This window comes from Mobula birostris, chromosome 15, assembly GCF_030028105.1.
Source record: "Mobula birostris isolate sMobBir1 chromosome 15, sMobBir1.hap1, whole genome shotgun sequence".
NCBI lineage: Eukaryota > Metazoa > Chordata > Chondrichthyes > Myliobatiformes > Myliobatidae > Mobula > Mobula birostris.
The window spans coordinates 47178354-47198472 of NC_092384.1; the positions used below are offsets into that span (position 1 = coordinate 47178354).

At 40.0% G+C, this 20119-nt stretch overlaps 1 protein-coding gene across 3 annotated transcripts in view; it reads right to left on the bottom strand.

The window, feature by feature from the left end:
• klhdc4 (kelch domain containing 4) overlaps positions 1-20119 on the bottom strand; it is a 98801-nt gene that overhangs the window by 14323 nt on the left and 64359 nt on the right. For all 3 annotated transcript variants that reach the window (XM_072279724.1, XM_072279723.1, XM_072279725.1), the window contains one exon: positions 1284-1362. In XM_072279724.1, coding sequence (XP_072135825.1) covers positions 1284-1362 — 79 coding nt within the window. The remainder of the gene's footprint in view (positions 1-1283; positions 1363-20119) is intronic.

Sequence of the window (20119 nt, forward strand, 5' to 3'; positions counted from 1 at the left end):
AGCTTTCAAAATCTGCAGAACAATTTCACATGAAACTTTACTGTATGAGTTATAATGGATAATTCTTTTTTATCCAAACCAAAACTTATTTCAATGGAACAAAGGTCTTCCATCTGAAAATTCTAATGAAGCAATGCAGAGTTTCAATTGGCATTTGTTTAAATCTCCACTATCCTGCCATTGCCCTTTATCTCTTGAAGGCTGGATTATACTGTTCCGGAACAACAGTTCCTAAAACTTACAGGCACTTTTACCCTCATTGTTATTCTTTACAAATTTCTCTTAAGAGGAAACGTGTAGTAATGCCATTATGGTTGTCTTAATTTCCACAAGGGGTTGGGATTAGGGTTAGTAGAGCACTGAGAACTTTAAATCTCAATATTATACTCTTGAGGAAGCCCAGCAAAAGTGGCAGAAAATATGTACCACCTTGCACCAGCTCTATCAGACACTTTCTACCACAGCTGTAGTAAAGCCTGCGGATCGCACATTCATCTCAGAGCCCACAGAACTGGAATAAAGACTAGTCAGCCTCTTTCCTGAGGCTCTGCCGAAGGGAGAAAAGTGTTGCTGACATGGATTATTCTTTTTCATTACTCTTTTTCAAAATCCGAATAAACTTTAAGGATTGGCATACAATTAGTAAACATTTAAATAAAAGATAAAACATTTATGTAAACACACTATGGTGAATGAATGTCTCATTGGAGCAAATGAACGGAGTGATCATGGGTATGAGTGTACAAGATATAAGTAATAGCATATATTAACATAAAAGATGGGAACAGGAGTAGAACAGCTAGCTTGTCAAGCCGTCTCTGCTTCAATAAGATCATGGCTGATATGGCTGTGGACTCAGCTCCACCTACTTGCCTTTTCCCCATAACCCTCAATTCCCCTGCTATTAAAAAATCTATCTAAATGTGTCTTAAATATATTTTATGAGGTATCATTACTAAAAAATTATTAGCATTTGGAAAATCAAGTACTGTAAGATTCCATTGGCAAAAATACGTAGAACTGAAAAGCAGAACAAATGACGTGAACTAGGCTCACTGAGTTCCATCTTCAAGTTTCAGTAATATTCTGAGATTGTGGTAAGTCCATGAGAATATAACAGAAGTACATATTAGCAGAATTAGAAGGAAGATGATGGAAGGAAGTCCAATGAAACATAAACATCGAGGTGGGTGGTTACATGGCTCATTCTTGTGCTTTAAATCCTTTGTATTCCTGATCCTAGAATAAGACTACATTGTACATACTAATCCACATGTACATACCTTCACCTTCTTTCCCCTCATTCTTCAGGAGAAACATATCGGTATAAACAATGCCTTTTTCTACATCTTTCTTCACCCGCTACAGGAAAAGAAAATATGAAATATACATCATTTACAAAGTTGAAAAAACTGCAAAAAGCATTTCAATAAAAACTAAGTATTTATTGATTTGTGAAGGAACAAATACCCTAATGCAAAAGGAGGATAAAACTGCTCTTACTAGTCAGCTAGTAGCTTGACAACGATACTTCAAACTATCTTATTAAACACTTGTGTATGTAATTGTGTATACATCCTCTAATATAACACAACTTACTGTGAAATCAGCATGGAATTGAATCAGGGTTCTGAGTGGGCTGATTTCAAGATGCTAAAGGAGGTAACAGGTAGATTACGATTACTTCTTGTATAACTCACTTACACGCTTCTGCTGACTTCAATTCCATTCACAACTTCTTGGAAAATAGAAATAAAAAATTCTGCAGACGTTGGAAATTTGAAATAGCAAAATAAACTGATGAGGATACATAAGTCAGGCAATATTTGTGGAAGCAAAACATGAAACAGTTTGAAGACTCTTCATCAGATCTGTCTCCTTAACCTGAAACATTACTTTCTTTTCATTTCTATATATGCTGCTTATCTGTTGAGTATTTACTGCTTTCCTCAAAAAGTGAATTAGCCCACACATGCAGACAGCAAAGTCAGTCAACATTCAGACAACAGTAGACAGCATTCAAACCCCACAATTATCAATGAACAACCATATCAGCCAAGATAGTTATCAACCTACCTTTAACATTCAAAGACATTGCCATGATGAAGTTTCATAATATCATCATACTGAGGATCAACTTTGACAAGAAACCCAACTGAACCAGTAGAATAAACACAGTGATTATAAAACTAAGTCAGATGCTCGGTGTTCACACTCATCTCCAAACTCCCCAAATCCTTTCTAGCCATTGACTTGGAAGTCTGGATATATTTACCACCTGCCTGGATTGCTACAATTTTCACAACCATATCATCACCATCCAGTTCAAGGCAACCTGCTTAACTGGCATCCCATCCACTTTCGTAAGTAAGTAAAGTCAGTCAGTCTCTCTCTCTCTCTCTCTCTCTCTTCTCCCCCCCCCGCCCAACATTGCAAGTGTGCTTTGTAATTATTCACCAAGCCTACTCCAAAGGCATCTCCTAACCCATGACTTTCAACTGGATGGGGATACTTGGAAGTATGATGGCCTACTGTTAACCTCCAATACAAAAATAACCTTGACATGGAAATATATTGGCTTTCCTTCATTTAGCATGCATTTTTTTCAATCAATCTATATCTGGGAACTTCCCACTCAACAGTACCTAGGAACACTTTAACCACAAACACTCCCAATTCAAAATAGCAACTCAACTTTTTCTCAAAAATAATTAGAGTTGTGCAATGAACACTGGTCTTGTTAGCAAAGCACACATTCTGTAAATTATTATACTGTCTTATAAATGGCACATCAACCACTAATAATCCTTAAGTTGCTAAATTCACAAATTAACTTCTTCACGATTTATTTTAAGACTGCCTTCATTCACTGTATTTTTTGCTGGCACCAACATAAAACATTCTAGAAATGAAATTAACAATGATTAAAAAAAGCACTGAATTGTCCAATCAGCTGGACATTTACTAGAATAGTTGTAAATTCATTACTCGTCGTGCTAGAATTTTATATCAAGGAATATTCAGATTCCACAGAACGTGTCCATTTCAATTCCATGTTTTGTCCTTTCCTTAGGCACTTATCCCAGCTCACAGTACTGACTGTAATCACAGAATCTTGTATAACTACTGTGCTATTATTATACAAGGATCCTCATGGAAATTCAGTTTTCTATTTAATTGATGGAGCTGTTAAAATTCTGTTTTCATTTTAATACATGTTCTTGTGGTATTCTCAATTAATTTCTCACCAAACATTAAATTAAAAATGCCAGACACGTTGCTTTTTTGTGACTAACATGTGATTTTTCCAACCACTCGCTGAATACTAATGAAAGTAACACAGCTTAGCTATAACGGACAGCTTTTTTTTCCAATTCTGGCCTATCACAATGCCTCAAAAATTACTATCAGGTTTATTGATATAATTTAGAGCATATCCCTATTTAATTTTAAAAAATAATTACAGATGAACATGAACACTATTTCTTATCTGTAATGGAGAAGTGCAAACGTTATCTCCTCCGCAGTTTAAGTCATTGTTAAAGAGTTCCTGAAGGTCAAGACTGATTTATTCCACTCTGGTTTTATTGGTATGAAGTATTTCATGAGACTATTGTGTGAGGTGCTGATTCGTCCATAGATGCAGTAGAAAGCATGTGATACAACAATTTATGCTGAGATGCTGTGTGCTCCCAACACAAGATCTTAAGGTTCTCACTACCTGAAATGCTACATCTCTACCTTGAGTGGATATAGGCCACGGAAAGCCCGGAGTCAGCAGGGAGATTTTCAAGGAAGTTTTCAGAATATTCTTCTATTTTTTTCCTTCAGTCTACCTGGTATTCTTTTCATTTGACAGAAGTCAGAATAGTGTGCTTCTTTCTAGAATCTGTTTGGGGCACGCAAGCACTTTAACCTGGCCTATTAAATGTAACTTGAGCCTCAATGCTGGGGAAATTGGCCTTAGAGGGGATACTGACATTCCAGTGATTAAATATACCTGGAAATCGATTGTAGGAAACAGATGAAGGAAGTAGGAATTAGAAAGGAGATTAATAGAAAGTGTGAGGAAGTAGAAAGCAAAACATGAGAATCTTACACATATGTACTAGCATGGGCAGGCACCAAAAGGTAGATGGCCCAAAATTCAATGTAAATACAGCCAACTGGGAACCTGCACTCTGTGATTTATTTCCTTTCCCCTCAGAATTTATCAAGGTCTCGCTCAAAATGCCTCTGAGACTGACAATTGATCACCCATGTAAGTAGCTCTAGGCATAACACAAGGGATTATGCAGATGCTGGAAAAAACATAGAAAATAGGTGCAGGAGTAGGCCATTCGGCCCTTCGAGCCTGCACCGCCATTTATTATGATCATGGCTGATCATCCAACTCAGAACCCTGCACCAGCCTTCCCTCCATACCCCCTGATCCCCGTAGCCACAAGGGCCATATCTAACTCCCTCTTAAATATAGCCAATGAACCAGCCTCAACTGTTTCCCGCGGCAGAGAATTCCACAGATTCACCACTCTCTGTGTGAAGAAGTTTTTCCTAATCTCAGTCCTAAAAGGCTTCCCCCTTATCCTCAAACTGTGACCCCTCGTTCTGGACTTCCCCAACATCGGGAACAATCTTCCTGCATCTAGCCTGTCCAATCCCTTTAGGATTTTATATGTTTCAATCAGATCCCCCCTCAATCTTCTAAATTCCAACGAGTACAAGCCCAGTTCATCCAGTCTTTCTTCATATGAAAGTCCTGCCATCCCAGGAATCAATCTGGTGAACCTTCTTTGTACTCCCTCTATGGCAAGGAAGTCTTTCCTCAGATTAGGGGACCAAAACTGCACACAATACTCCAGGTGTGGTCTCACCAAGGCCTTGTACAACTGCAGTAGTACCTCCCTGCTCCTGTACTCGAATCCTCTCGCTATAAATGCCAGCATACCATTCGCCTTTTTCACCGCCTGCTGTACCTGCATGCCCACTTTCAATGACTGGTGTATAATGACACCCAGGTCTCGTTGCACCTCCCCTTTTCCTAATCGGCCACCATTCAGATAATAATCTGTTTTCCTATTTTTGCCACCAAAGTGGATAACTTCACATTTATCCACATTAAATTGCATCTGCCATGAATTTGCCCACTCACCCAACCTATCCAAGTCACCCTGCATCCTCTTAGCATCCTCCTCACAGCTAACACTGCCGCCCAGCTTTGTGTCATCCGCAAACTTGGAGATGCTGCATTTAATTCCCTCATCCAAGTCATTAATATATATTGTAAACAACTGGGGTCCCAGCACTGAGCCTTGCGGTACCCCACTAGTCACTGCCTGCCATTCTGAAAAGGTCCCGTTTATTCCCACTCTTTGCTTCCCGTCTGCTAACCAATTCTCTATCCACATCAATACCTTACCTCCAATACCGTGTGCTTTAAGTTTGCACACTAATCTCCTGTGTGGGACCTTGTCAAAAGCCTTTTGAAAATCCAAATACACCACATCCACTGGTTCTCCCCTATCCACTCTACTAGTTACATCCTCAAAAAATTCTATGAGATGCGTCAGACATGATTTTCCTTTCACAAATCCATGCTGACTTTGTCCGATGATTTCACTGCTTTCCAAATGTGCTGTTATCACGTCTTTGATAACTGACTCCAGCAGTTTCCCCACTACCGACGTCAGGCTAACCGGTCTATAATTCCCCGGTTTCTCTCTCCCTCCTTTTTTAAAAAGTGGGGTTACATTAGCCACCCTCCAATCCTCAGGAACTAGTCCAGAATCTAACGAGTTTTGAAAAATTATCACTAATGCATCCACTATTTCTTGGGCTATTTCCTTAAGCACTCTGGGGTGCAGACCATCTGGCCCTGGGGATTTATCTGCCTTTAATCCCTTCAATTTACCTAACACCACTTCCCTACTAACATGTATTTCGCTCAGTTCCTCCAGTTCACTGGACCCTCTGTCCCCTACTATTTCTGGAAGATTATTTATGTCCTCCTTCCTACTATTTCTGGAAGATTATTTATGTCCTCCTTAATCTAGTGTAACACACACAAAACGCTAGACAAACTCAGCAAGTCAGGCAGCCTCTATGGAGGGGAATAAACATTCAACTTTTCAATCTTGACGAAGAGTCTCAGCTTGAAACATCGACTATTTATTCCCTTCTGTAATGCTACCTGACTTACTGACTTCCTCCAGTATTTTATCCGAGTGTAGCTCTTGGGACACCACCAATTTTAATACCTAGTTACACAAACTTTTCAAGTACCCAATGTTTCAATGAGGAGAAGCTTTGATAAAAATGCATGACAGAGACTAAAATCTGCAGCTTTAATGAGGAGCTTGAGATCTCCTGCACTTATAGCTTCACATACAGTGTGAGCAAATTAAAAATATTTTTATTTTTGTTCATTGAAAGCCTTAAGAATTTCCTTATACACAACCAACTTAGTTGATCTTCCAGACATTGTACAAAACAATAGGGAACTAAATTCACAATGGACCTGAGGAAATGTTACCTCCTATAGTATTTGTAATGGGCCTCAAAGTCATTTTCACAGACATCTTGTAGGTTATGTGCCTTGAAAGATCATTTAGATCATTGGCACTGTTTCTCTGGGAGGACACATGCAATGTTATGCATTGTTGAAAGTATCTGGTTTAGAGAAGACAACATACACTATAAATTTTATGAGCCCTTTCAGGAGATTCTCAGAGCTGTGGAAAAATGACATTAGAATAGATTGTCAATAGATCGAACCAAGTGGCAAAAAGAATCAGGTGAACCACGTTGAACTGATATAAACTTTCCAAGAGAAAAGTTGTAGCATTGTCTATAAATAGCAGCCCATAAACAGATGACAAACTATGAGATTTTAAGTCATTAAAGCATCACATGAATAATTATGCAGCATATTGTTCTTAGAATAATATTTCATCACATTAATAATTATAACACATTCTGATATATTTAAGAACAGCAAATCACTGAAAAGAGACTACATGTTAGTTACAAATAAAGAAACATAAGATCCATAAGATATAGGAGAAGAAGTAGGCCATTCAGCCCATCGAGTCTGCTCCGATATTCAATCATGCTTTGGAAAAAAAAATTACAAACTATTTCTGTATAATTTCTGAGCAATTTATTTTATAATTTGTCTAGTTTGTATTACTGAGTATTCAAGCTTTATAATAAAGTATTATACTACAGGCAGAAGTTCCCACTTGCTTCAAAGGCAACAATTATACCAGTGCCAAAGAAGAATAATGTTGGCTGCCTTAATGACTATCGCACAGTAGCACTCACATTGACAGTGATGGAATGCTTTGAGAGATTGGTCATGACTAGAAACTCCTGCTTCAGCAAGGACCTGGACCCACTGCAATTTGCCTATCGCCACAATAGGGCAACAGCAGATGCAATCTCAATGGCTCTACACACGGCTTTAGACAACCTCGACAACATAAACACCTGCGTCAGGATGCTGATCATCGACTATAGCTCAGCATTTAATACTACCATTCCTACAATCCTGATCGGCTCGACTTCCTAATGGAAAGACTAGAGTCTGGGCGGATTGGTGATAACATATCCTCCTCGCTGACGATCAACACTGGCGCACCTCAGGGGTATGTGCTTACTACATTGCTCTACTCTCTATGTACACATGACTGTGGGGCTAGGACCAGCTCAATATAAATTTGCTGACGATACAACCATTGTTGGTAGAATCTCAGGTGACGACGAGGGGGTATACAGGAGTGAGATATGCCAACTAGTGGAATGGTGCCGCAGAAACAACGTGGCACTCAACGTCAATAAGATGAAAGAGCTGATTGTGGACTTCAGGAAGGGCGAGACAAAGGAACACATACCAATCCTCATAGAGGGATCAGAAGTGGAGAGAGTGAGCAGCTTCAAGTTCCTGGGTGTCAAGATCTCTGAGGATCTAACCTGGTCCCAACATATTGATGTAGTTTTAAAGAAGGTAAGAGAGTAACTTTATTAGGAGTCTGAAGAGATTTGGCATGTCAACAAATACACTCAAAAACTACTATAATTGTACCATGGAGAGCATTCTGACAGGCTGCATCACTATCTGGTATGGAGGGGCTGCAGAAGTCTGTAAATCTAGTCATCTCCATCTTGGGCACTAGCTTACAAAGTACCCAGGACATCTTGAGGGAGCAGTGTCTCAGAAAGGCAGTGTCCATTATTAAGGACCTCCAGCACCCAGGGCATACCCTTTTCTCATTGTTACCATCAGGTACTGGGTACAGAAGCCTGAAAGCACACACTCGGCGATTCAAGAACAGCTTCTTCTCCTCTGCCATCCGATTTCTAAATGGATATTGAAGCTTTGGACACTACCTCACTTTTTTTTAATACAGGTATACAGCATTTGTTTTTGCACATGTTTTAAATCTATTCAATATACATAAATGATTTACTTGTTTATTATTATATTTTATTATTTTTTTCCTCTCTGCTAAATTATGTATTGCATTGAACTGCTGCTGCTAAGTTAACAAATTTCATGTCACATGCCAGTGATAATAAACCTGATTCTGATTAATCTTTCAACATATCGTTTGCAATTAAATACCATGTTGTAATTTTGCTTTGAAGATAATTTTGTTTAATATATTAGTTATAGATGCATCACTTTAATATTTATAGATAAAAGGATTATATATTGTATGTACAATAAAGTACACATCATCTATTTTAAGACATCAGGTCAATACTCAGATATTTTAAAATTAATTAGCTAATCAGATAACAGTACACAAGGGAACAATACCAAATGATAAATGTCAGCTGTGTTTTGCAGTCACAGCAGAAAGGAAACATTCTCACAAAAATGAACTAATCCTTGAACGAACATTGCCACTAGTGTACAAGATACAGAATCTGTTTGCTTTACTAAGCTGAGATCAACCAAATAGGTCTAAAGTAAATGTGACTAGAAGAAGCTTTTTGTAGCCTGTAGCAAGAAATATTAAACTACTATAGCTAGATTGTACAGTTCCTTTAAAAAAATGGACACACTTGCTTTATAAATATTTGTCATCCCTGGTTCGTTTTATATGGTTCACCTACTCACTGAAAGATATCCCTTTCACAAGCTGACATTACCCTGATGTGGCCCCTTTGGGTACCTTACTCACCTGTACAGATTCTTTGCTAATCTACTACAGTGTTTCATTCAAGCTAATGTCCATGGGCCTTCCTAGTTTGGAGAAGGGCAAATACAGGTGTCTCCCGCTTTTCGAACGTTTGCTTTACGAAACCTCACTGTTACGAAAGACCTACATTAGTACCCTGTTTTCACTTTCTGAAGGCGTTTTCACTGTTACGAAAAAATAATCAGCGCGCGGTAAAAGGCAGCGCTCCCTGAGCAGCCGCTCTCCTCTGGATTCTCGCCGGCATTGCTTAAACACATGCCTGTGAGCAGCCGTTTGTAAGATGAGTTCTATGGTATCGGAAAAGCCTAAAAGAGCTCGTAAGGGTGTTACACTTAGCGTAAAACTAGACATAATTAAGTGTTTTGAGCGTGGTGAACGAAGTAAGGACAACGCGAGTTTGGCTTGTGGAAGCTGACAAACATGATGTTGAAGAGGTTTTGGCATCCCATGACCAAGAACTGACAGATGAAGGGCTGATGCAATTGTAAGAAAAGAGGAAAACAATCGAAACCAAATGAGTAATGATAAAGTACGACTTCAATTTTGAAAGGGTACATCGGTTTAGGGGATATTTGCAGGATGGTTTGAGTCCTTACAAAGAACTGTGTGATAGAAAAATGCGCGAGGCTCAGCAGTCAAGCAAGCCTTCCACATCAGCCACAGCAGACGACAAACCTCGACCTTCGACATCGAGGTGTGCAGAGATAGAAGATGACCTGCCTGCCCTAATGGAAACAGACTATGACGAGATGACACCCCAGTGTCCCACTACCCCAACCCCCAGGCCACGGACAGATACCGATTCGCAGAGAATGCAACGGTAGCCGGGAGGCACACAGCACATCTTTAAGAAAAAAGCCGAAACAAACATGCTAATTAATTAGGTGCCGCCCGGCAAGTAATTGTCGGTCCAGATCAGTGCCGATTTCCGATTGCATTGTCTCTGATCTGGGCCGACAATTACGTGTTGGCGGCACCTAATTAATTAGCATGTTTGTTTCGGCTTTTTTCTTAAAGATGTGCTGTGTGCCTCCCGGCTACCGCTGCACCCCTGCATGCTTCACGGCAATGTATCGCTCGGCGGCCTGGAGGGTGGGGGCCACTGCACCACTCAAACTCTGACTCAGCCTAACACACCATCATCAGCGTGCTCGGCGCTGTCTTCCAGATTCCAGTAAGTGATACTACACTGTACATACATTATTTCTACTTTATATAGGCTGTGTATTTTTACGTGTTATTTGGTACGATTTGGCAGCTTCATAGCTTAAAGGTTACTGGAGAGCGCTTGTGCCGTGTTTTAGCCAACAGCGCTTGTGTGAGATTTTCTGCCGACGGCGCTTGCGTGAGATTTTCGCTCCGGAGGACAGTTCAGTAATGATTGTGGAAAAGCATTTCTACTTTATATAGGCTGTGTATTTATCATATCATTCCTGCTTTTACTATATGTTACTGTTATTTTAGGTTGTGTTATTTGGCATGATTTGGTAGGTTATTTTTGGGTCTGCGAACGCTCACAAAATTTTCCCATATAAATAAATGGTAATTGCTTCTTCGCTTTACGACATTTCCGCTTACGAACCGTTTCATAGGAATGCTCTACCTTTGGGTGGCAGGGGAAACCTGTATACATTTTCTTCTATGCACATCACTACATGTTCAGGCCATCTTAGAACATAAATGCTTATCATCCTAAACTGTACCTCAATAAAAAATATTAGTATATCTTAGAACCTTTCTTCTTAACCCAGAAGAATAATTACCTACAAAGCTGTCAAGCTATGTAGACTTGTTATAAATTTCACTTATTTCTCTATGTCCACTCATATGAAGCAAACCATTTGATACAAATGTTTCAAAAATATTTCCAAGAAAACTATCAAATTGTAGAAATTTTTACTATCACCTTATAGCTCCAATAAATAAATCTGATCAGTTTTCAATTGCGCACTTTCTTTGTTGTTGCTGCTTTATTCTAAATGCAGCCTTTACCTTTCGCTTATGATCAGCCACTTCAGTAGTCAGCCACCTTGGCTGCCAGTTGCTGAACAGCAATACTATGTAATCAACTAATGTCAAGGAATGATGGGAATTAAATCAGAGGTAATATCTAAAATTCCTTGCTATTTTATAAAGTGCATTGATAAGGAAGTATACATAAATTATCATAGAACCCTGTCACTTAAACAAATTGAATTTGATTATCAACATTGGTTAATAGTGAATCTACAGACAAAATGTCAATAGCCTGGCAGTGAGGACAAATTTGTACATGAGTGGAATCAAATTGCAAGTGGCTGAGATAATTGTGGAAGGACCACATATCATCTAGCAAAAACACTTTCATTCTGTGCGTCAATAGAAGGCAAACTAAATAGGAAAAGAACATAAGCACAAGGAAATCTGCAGATGCTGTAAATTCAAGCAACACACACAAAATGCTGATGGAACACAGCAGGCCAGGCAGCATCTATAGGAAGAGGTACAGTCGACGTTTCAGGCCGAGACCCTTCATCAGGACTAATTGAAAGAAGAGCTAGTAAGAGATTTGAAAGTGGGAGGGTGAGGGGGAGATCCGAAATGATAGGAGAAGACAGGAGGAGGAGGGATGGAGCCAAGGGCTGGAAAGTTGATTGGCAAAAGGGATACAAGGCTGGAGAAGGGAGAGGATCATGGGATGGGAGGCCTAGGGAGAAAAAGGGGGAGGGGAGCACCAGAGGAAGATATAGTGAGAGGGACAGGGGGAGGAAAAAAGGGGGAAATAAATAAATAAATAAATAAGGGATGGGGTAAGAAGGGGAGGGGGGGCATTAATGGAAGTTAGAGAAATCAATGTTCATGCCATCAGGTTGGAGGCTACCCAGACGGAATATAAGGTGTTGTTCCTCCAACCTGAGCGTGGCTTCATCTTGACAGCAGAGGCAGCCATGGATGGACATATCAGAATGGGAATGGGACGTGGAATTAGAATGTGTGGCCACTGAGAGATCCTGCTTTCTCTGGCGGACAGAGCATAGGTGTTCAGCGAAACGGTCTCCCAGCCTGCGTCAGGTCTCGCCTATATATAGAAGGCTGCACTGGGAGCACTGGACGCAGTATATCACCCCAGCCGACTCACAGGTGAAGTGTCGCTTCACCTGGAAGAACATAACCTAAATCAATAAATGTAAAATAACTTAGCTCAGGTTTGTGGTAAAACAGAGGGATCTGGGAATATAGATCCATAATTCCTTTAAAGTGGCGATACAGGGAGATAGAAACTGTTGTGTGTTTAATATTTTAGCAACATTTGCGTAATCTTGTAAGGATATTGTTTGATTAAGCATTTCTTCAATAACTCATTAGAGGTTATATGTATAAAAACGTGAATTGCATACGTCATCACACTACTACATGATACTTGTGCACCTTGCTTAAAGGATGGAGTAAAACGCACATTCCCAGATCTCGTTTTTCCTTTGAATTTGTTTAATGTTTTGAAGATACAAAACATAACAGTGGCGGCAAGGTAGTTTTAAAATGAACCCAAGATGGCTACCGACTTGTTGAAACACAGCGAGATGTTTGAACTTTTAAAAAAGCACAGTGAAGAACAATTGAGTTAAAAATAAAGCAGCACAGCATGTGCTTCTTCAGAAGGGAGGACATAACAGAATTTCAAAAAGGCAGAAAATGGAAGAATTCACGGATTATAAACAGTGAGTACCACGTGATAATAGTCATTAAAAAAAAAGGAGCAGCAATGGGCTGGCTGCATCGGAAAGTTACACGATCGATTGCTCAACAGATAACTGGGTCATACATGCTGAGTTAACTGATAGTATTTTGAAACAAATGAAATAGCCAATTAGAAACCATTACCAATTTTGCTGAGTGTGTTGGGTTTAAAGGCATACAGAGGTTGAGAAAAGTAATTCAGTGGAAGAATTCTCTGGAGAATTGGTTGAAGAAGTCACTGCATGTGAAAATCTGAAATTTCACCCCTTTTTTGGTGCACTAAATGGATGTTGTGCAATTACAAACTGGATCCTCACCAAAGAAAAAGCATGCAATTATAATTACATGTATGCTCAGTGTCAGTTTTCTGCTCGTTTACTCTCTGTGGATCTGAGTTCGCGCCAGTTTTTTCCAAAGGCACAACTGGTTTTTTTCAGTTGTATCTTTAAGCATGTACACATTGAGTAACCAGTCATTGTAAGTATAAATACTGTGATAAATTTCTAGTTCCCTGCTGTGCACTGTTCTATTATACAGCCGTCTTTCTTTCCACATCTGTACCTTGTGACTTCAAACCATTCCAAGTTTCTAATCTTTTAATTAAAGTAGTGTGTTGCATAGTATTTCCCTTCAGGTATTTAAGAGTATTAGGGCTTACAGAACCCTGTAAGTTATACAACCAGTAGATGTTTATATGAGGAATGTAGTGGGTGGAAAAGGAGTAAGGTGGCTTGCATCTCTTTGTCATCCACAGAAAATCTATGCCCCATTATTCACAGGTAATTAAAGTTTGATGCAAAGAAATTGCTATCATGATTTTTTTCCCTTTTTGAAATAGGGGTTTCTTGCTGAGCTCTCCACAGTGCCTTGTAGGATGCACGTCAGTACAGTTAACGTGCTCTTTCTACTGCACTCAATTGCCCTACAACTAATGAAAGACTGGGGTCTGCAAGTGAGGATCCTCAATGTCCTCATTTGCAGAGCCCAGTCAGCTTGGATTGGCAACCATATCTCCTCCACAATCCATCAGCACAGGAGTAGCACAAGGCTGTGTGCTTAGCCCTCTGCCCTACTCATTTTACACCTATGACTATGTGGCTAAGCACCACTCCAATGCCATATTTAAGTTTACTAATAGCACCAGTCACAGGCCGAATCAAAGGTGGTGACGGATCAGCATAAAGGAGGGAGATTGAAAGTCTGGCTGAGTGATCCCACAACAACAACCTCTTACTCAATGTCAGCAAGACCAAGGAGCTGATGATCAACTTCAGGAAGGGGAAACCAGAGGTCTGTGAGTCAGTCCGCATCGAAGGATCAGAGGTGGAGAGGGTCAACAACTTTAAATTCCTTGATTATCATTTCAGCATGTCCAGGGCCCAGCACACAAGTGTAATTAGGAAGAGAGCATGGCAGCTCCTCTACTTCCTGCAGAGTTGGCGAAGATTTGGCATGACAGCTAAAACTTTGACAAACTTCTATAGATGTGTGATAGAGAGTGTATTGACTGGCTACATCACAGCCTAGAATGCAAAATCCTACAAAAATTAGTGGATCCAACCCAGTCCATCATGGGTAAAGCATCTTTACCCATCATTGAGCACATCCACACGGAGTGCAGTCACAGGAAAGCAGCATCCATTGTCAGGGAACCCCACCACCTGGATAATGATCTCTTCTTGCTACTGCCATCAGGAAGGTGGTACAGGAGCCTCAGGACTCATGCCACCAGATTCAGGAACAGGTTATTACCCCTCAACCATTAGGCTCTTGAATCCAAGGGGCTAACTTGACTCAATTTCACTTGCCCCACAACTGAAGTGTTTCCACAATCTATGGGCTCACTTTCAAGGACGCTTTATTTCATGTTCGTGTTTGTTATCATTTATTTATTATTATTATTTCTTGTCTTTTTATACTTGGAGTTTGTTGTCTTTTGCACATTGGTTGAACATCCAGCTGGTGTGGTCTTCCATTCATTCTATTATGGTTATTGTTCTGATATGCATTTATTGGAATAGAAATACAAATCTCAGGGTTGTATATGGTGATATACAAGTACTTTGAGAATAAATTCACTTTGAAAGACCAACTGGTTCAAAGCTGCCTATGTCTTTTGTCTTTTCTTAAAAAGTGGAACTAAATTTGCTGTCCTCTAATCTGTAAGAACCACCATTATAGAATTGATGCAATTTCGAAAGATGACAATCAGTACCTCATCAGCCAGCTCTTTCAAAACAAAATGTGCAGGTCATCAGATAATGAGAATTTACTGATTTGTTCCCATTAATTCCTCCAAAATGAATTTCTTTTTCCTATTTTATCTGTGTTCTTCATTCACCCAGATCTGTATTTTTTCCAATTTTTAAACAGGTGAAACCTGTATTTTTTTTTTACTTTCTAGACTGTCACAAAATATGTTTTATTTATTTATCCCTATTATAATTTCTCCCATCTTAGTCTGCAAGGAGAGTTTAATTATGCATTTTCTCAGTAGACTATTCCCATACTTTTATCAATGCCTTGGTTATATATGGAATTCTGAAGTTTAACTAATTTTCAAGCTCGCTGCATTTTTGGCAGAATTATACTTTTCCTTTGGACTAACATTATCAATAACTCTGCTTGATGGCCACAGCTGGACTATTTTTCCTGTTAGGTTTATTAGCCTTAAAGAAGATTTATTAACCAAGTATAAGTTCTTACACGTTAGCCATTGCTTGTTTAAGGTCATACTTTTAAAAGGTTTTCCCAATCTATCACAACCTCTCAATTTTGCCTTCAAATTAAGCCTTATTCAGACTTAAGAGTTTTCATAATAGGAAATACTAGATTGTTTCCATCCTTTTTGCATTTGCTCATATTAATCCCAGCTGGTAGACTTCATTTTTAAGACTAGTTCCATTATGAATTTTCTTGTTGCTTGCATCAGATATCATCAGATTATTTGATTCTAGATTTTTTTTTAATCCTGTTTCAACAAAGTTACAGGGAGCAGGAAGGAAAATGGGGTTGGGAAGAATAATAAATCAGCTATGATTGAATTGCAGAGCAAACTCAATGGGACAAATGGCCTAATTCTGCACCTACGCCTTATGGTCTTAAGAGCCTTGTTTCAAATTGAACTACATCATTTTCAATTTTTACAGTGGTGCTAATAAGTTTGTGAACCCTGCAGAATTTTATCTATTTTTGCATAAATATGACCTGAAATGCAATCAAGATCTTCACATAAATCCTAAAACTAGATAAAGGGAACCCAATTAAATAAGTAACACGAAAAATATACTTACTCATTTATTTATTGAGAAAAATTATCCAGTATGTTATGTATCTGTTAGAAAACGTACGTGAACCTCGGGGGGGGGGGGGGGGAATGCCTTCTACAAAAGCCATTTGGAGTCAGGTGTTGCAAGCAATGAGATGAGATTAAAGGTGTGTGTGGTAGAGGTGCCCTGCACATGAAGTCAGGTTAGTGACAGAGCCAGCCCTTCTTAAGAAAGATCTGTTGATGCGCACCATGCCTCGATCAAAACAACTTTCAGAAGACCTTAGAAGAAGAATAGTAGAGATGCATGAAGCTGCTAAAGGCTACAAAAACATTTCTAAAGACCTGAAAGTTCATGAGTCCACTGTAAGAGAAATTGTCTACAAATGGAGGAAACTCGGTACTCCCTAGGAATGGGCATCCTGCAAAGATCACACCAAAAACACAATGTGCAATGCTAAAGGAGGTGAAAAAGAGCCCAAGGGGAACAGCAAAAACCTCTCGAACTTGCTAACGTCTTTGTTCATGTGTCCACTCTAGGAAAACACTGAACAAGAATGGTGTCCATGGAAGAACACCACAGAGGAAACCACTACTTTCCAAAAAACAAACATTACTGTACATCTCAGGATTGCAAAAAAACCACCTGGATGTTCTACAACAATTCTGGGACAATGTTCTGTGGACAGATGAGAAAAAAGATGAACTTTCTGGCAGAAATGCATATTGATATATTAGGAAGAAAAAGGGGACTGCACGCCAACACCAAAAGTTCACCCCAATTGTGAAGCATGGTGGAAGGAGCATCACGGTTTGGGGCTGCTTTGCTGCCTCGGGGCCTGGAAAGCTGGCAATCATTGAGGGAACAATGAATTAAAAATTGTATCAAGACATTTTACAGGAGAATGTCAGGGTAGCAGTCCATCATCTGAAGTTTCATAGAAGTTGGTTAATGCAACAAGACAATGATCCAAAAGACATGAAAATTTGTGTTTTGGAATGGCTGAGTCAAAGTTCTGACCTTAATCTAAAGGAAATGTTGTGGAAGGATCTGAAGCAAGCAGTTCAGGCAAGGAAGCCCACAAACTGCCCAGAGTTGAAACAAATTTGTAAGGAGGTATTGCCTAAAATTCTTCCAAGCCAATGTGCAGGACTGATCAACAGCTACCAGAAATGTTTGGTTGAAGTTATTCCTGTATAAGAGGGTCATACCAATTACTGAAAGCAAAGGTTCACATACTCTTTCCAACAAATACATGTAATATTAGATCATTTTTCTTAATAAATAAATGCACAAGTACAATGTTTTTTGTTTATTTTTTAATTGGGTTCTCTTTATTTAGTTTTAGACCTCTATTTCATTTTAGATCACGTTTTAGATCACATTTTAGGTCATATTTATACAGAAATAGAGACATTCTACAGGGTTCACAAACTTTCTAGCACCACTGTATATAGAATTCAAGAATTCAACCATATTGTAATAGCTGTCTCCTACAGGCCCTTTAATAATACAGATTAAGCAGCCCTTCCTTATTCCACAGCACTAGATCTAGAAGAGCACGATTCCTTGACAAACTGATCTGGAAAACCATTCTTTAAGCACTTCACAAATCCATCATTCATACTGTTACTGCAAAATTGGTTTGCTCAGTCCCCGCCAAAATAATGGCAGCATAGCAGTTAGCACGACACCATTACAGCTCAGTGGGCTGGATTCGAGTTCAATTCCAGCATCTTCTGTTAGCAAATTTGTCTATTCCTTCCAATGGGTTTCTTCCGGGTTCTCCATCTCCTGTGATTAAGCTAGGGTTAAATCCATCGGCTCCTGGGTGGCACAGCCCGAAGGGCCTGAAGCACCTGTTCACGCTGTTTATCTAAATAAATGAAGTACTACCACCTATCCCCAATCATTATATTAAATGCACTTTGTTTCCCCAGTTACATTTTTGTCTTACATGAATATTATATTTTGAGAACTTGATACAAGTCTCCAAACTCATTCTACTTATTGATTTCTAAACCATGATCCTTCTTCTCTGCTGTGTCCGTCTTGTACCAAGGGTATCCACCTTCCATATTGTCCATCTATTCTGAAAGTATCTGGGTACATTTAATTCTCAACCCCGATCACTAGGCAACCATGTGACTATTAGACTGTACCAACTATTTTTGTGTGTGCCACTTATTCATCTATCTTGTTACAAACGCTGTGTGTATTTCTCTGACTGGAAGTCTACAACCAGAGAGCACAATTCCTGAATAAAGGACTGGTTATTTAGGCCTGATATGAGGAGAAATGGTGATAGAACTTATGGGATTCTTTAATGGAGAGCAGTAGCAAATGAGTCAATCAGTTTATTCAAAACTGTGGTCAAGAAATTTCTGAACATTAAGTAAATCAAAAGATATGGAGATGGTGCTGGTAAATAGCGTGGGTTAAAGATCAGACATGATCATGATGAATAATGAAGCAGGCTCAATAGGCACACAACTTCCGGTTTAAGATGGCGCTGCTGAAATTCAGCGACTACTTGCTGGTGGCCAATGAAACAGAAAGCAACTAAATACTTTGTTATTCACACTTCTTCTGGTAAACGATCACTGCAAACAGTGGTCTGTGGCTTCCCCGTCAAAGTTGAACTGAATCGCCTGTATGACCTGGCATTTTTGTTGTGTGGGATGGGGTCTTGGGGAGGCAGGGCAATTGTCTGGGTCAGAGTTACTGGAGCAGACTCGGAAGTGACTTGATGCAGCTGGCCCGAGGTAAGGAGAAGTCAAGAAAAGATTCGAGGTTTGATTGATTTAAGAGCCAAGCTGAAACTAGAAAGGTTGGGTACTGGCTGAATTAAGGTGGTGGCAGAGCCTGAGACCAAGGGCATATCAAAGTGGCAGAGAGCGAGAAACAACCCGAGGTTTGGACAATCTAAGGGCCAGACAGAAATGGTCAGGGCAACACACACAAAATGCTGGAGGAACTCAGCAGGCCAGGCAGCATCTATGGAAAGGAGTACAGTTGATGTTTCAGGCTGACATCCTTCAGCAGGACTGGTGAAAAAAGATGAGCAGTAGAGTTAAAAGGTGGGGGGAAGAGAGGGAGAGACACAAGGCAATAGGTGAAATCCAGAGTGGGTGGGGTGAAGTAAAGAGCTGGTAAGTTGACTGGTGAAAGAGATACAGGGTGGGGGTGGGGGGCTGATGGGGAGGACAGAAGGCCATGGAAGAAAGAAAAGGGGTGAGGAGCAACAGAGGGAGGCGATGGACAGATAAGGAGATAAGGTGAGAGAGGGAAAAGGGGATGGGGAATAGTGAAGGTGGGGGGATGGGTGGAGGCTACCCAGATGGAATATAACCTGAGTGTGGCCTCATCACGACAGTGGAGGAGGCCATGGAAAGACATATCAGAATGGAAATGGGAAGTGGAATTAAAATGGGTGGCCACTGGGAGATCCCGCTTTTTCTGGCGGACAGAGCGTAGTTACTTGGCAATCAACTTTCAACACCCAACTTTCCAGCTCTTTACTTCACCTTTGCCTCCCAGTTTCACCTATCACCTTGTGTTTCTCCCTCCCCTCACAACTTTCATCCCCCCCCCCCACCCCATCGCCACAGTCCTGCAGTAGGGTCTCAGTCTGAAATGTCGACTGTACTATTTTCCATAGATGCTGCCTGGCCTACTGAGTTCCTCCAGCATTTTGTGTGTGTTGCTTGAATTTCCAGCATCTGCAGATTTTCTCTTGAGTGTATTTGGAAATGGTCAGGGTGTCTGAGTGGGAGGAGAGGGACAATCCAGCTTTTAGCTCGCTGCTCCACATGGTTTGTTCATCTCTGTGCTCAACTGAGGCTGTAGCCTGCAACTAATGGACTTCTGTATCAGCAGCAGTGATGCCTGGGTTTGTGAATGCTTTTTACTTGTTTTTATTGTTTG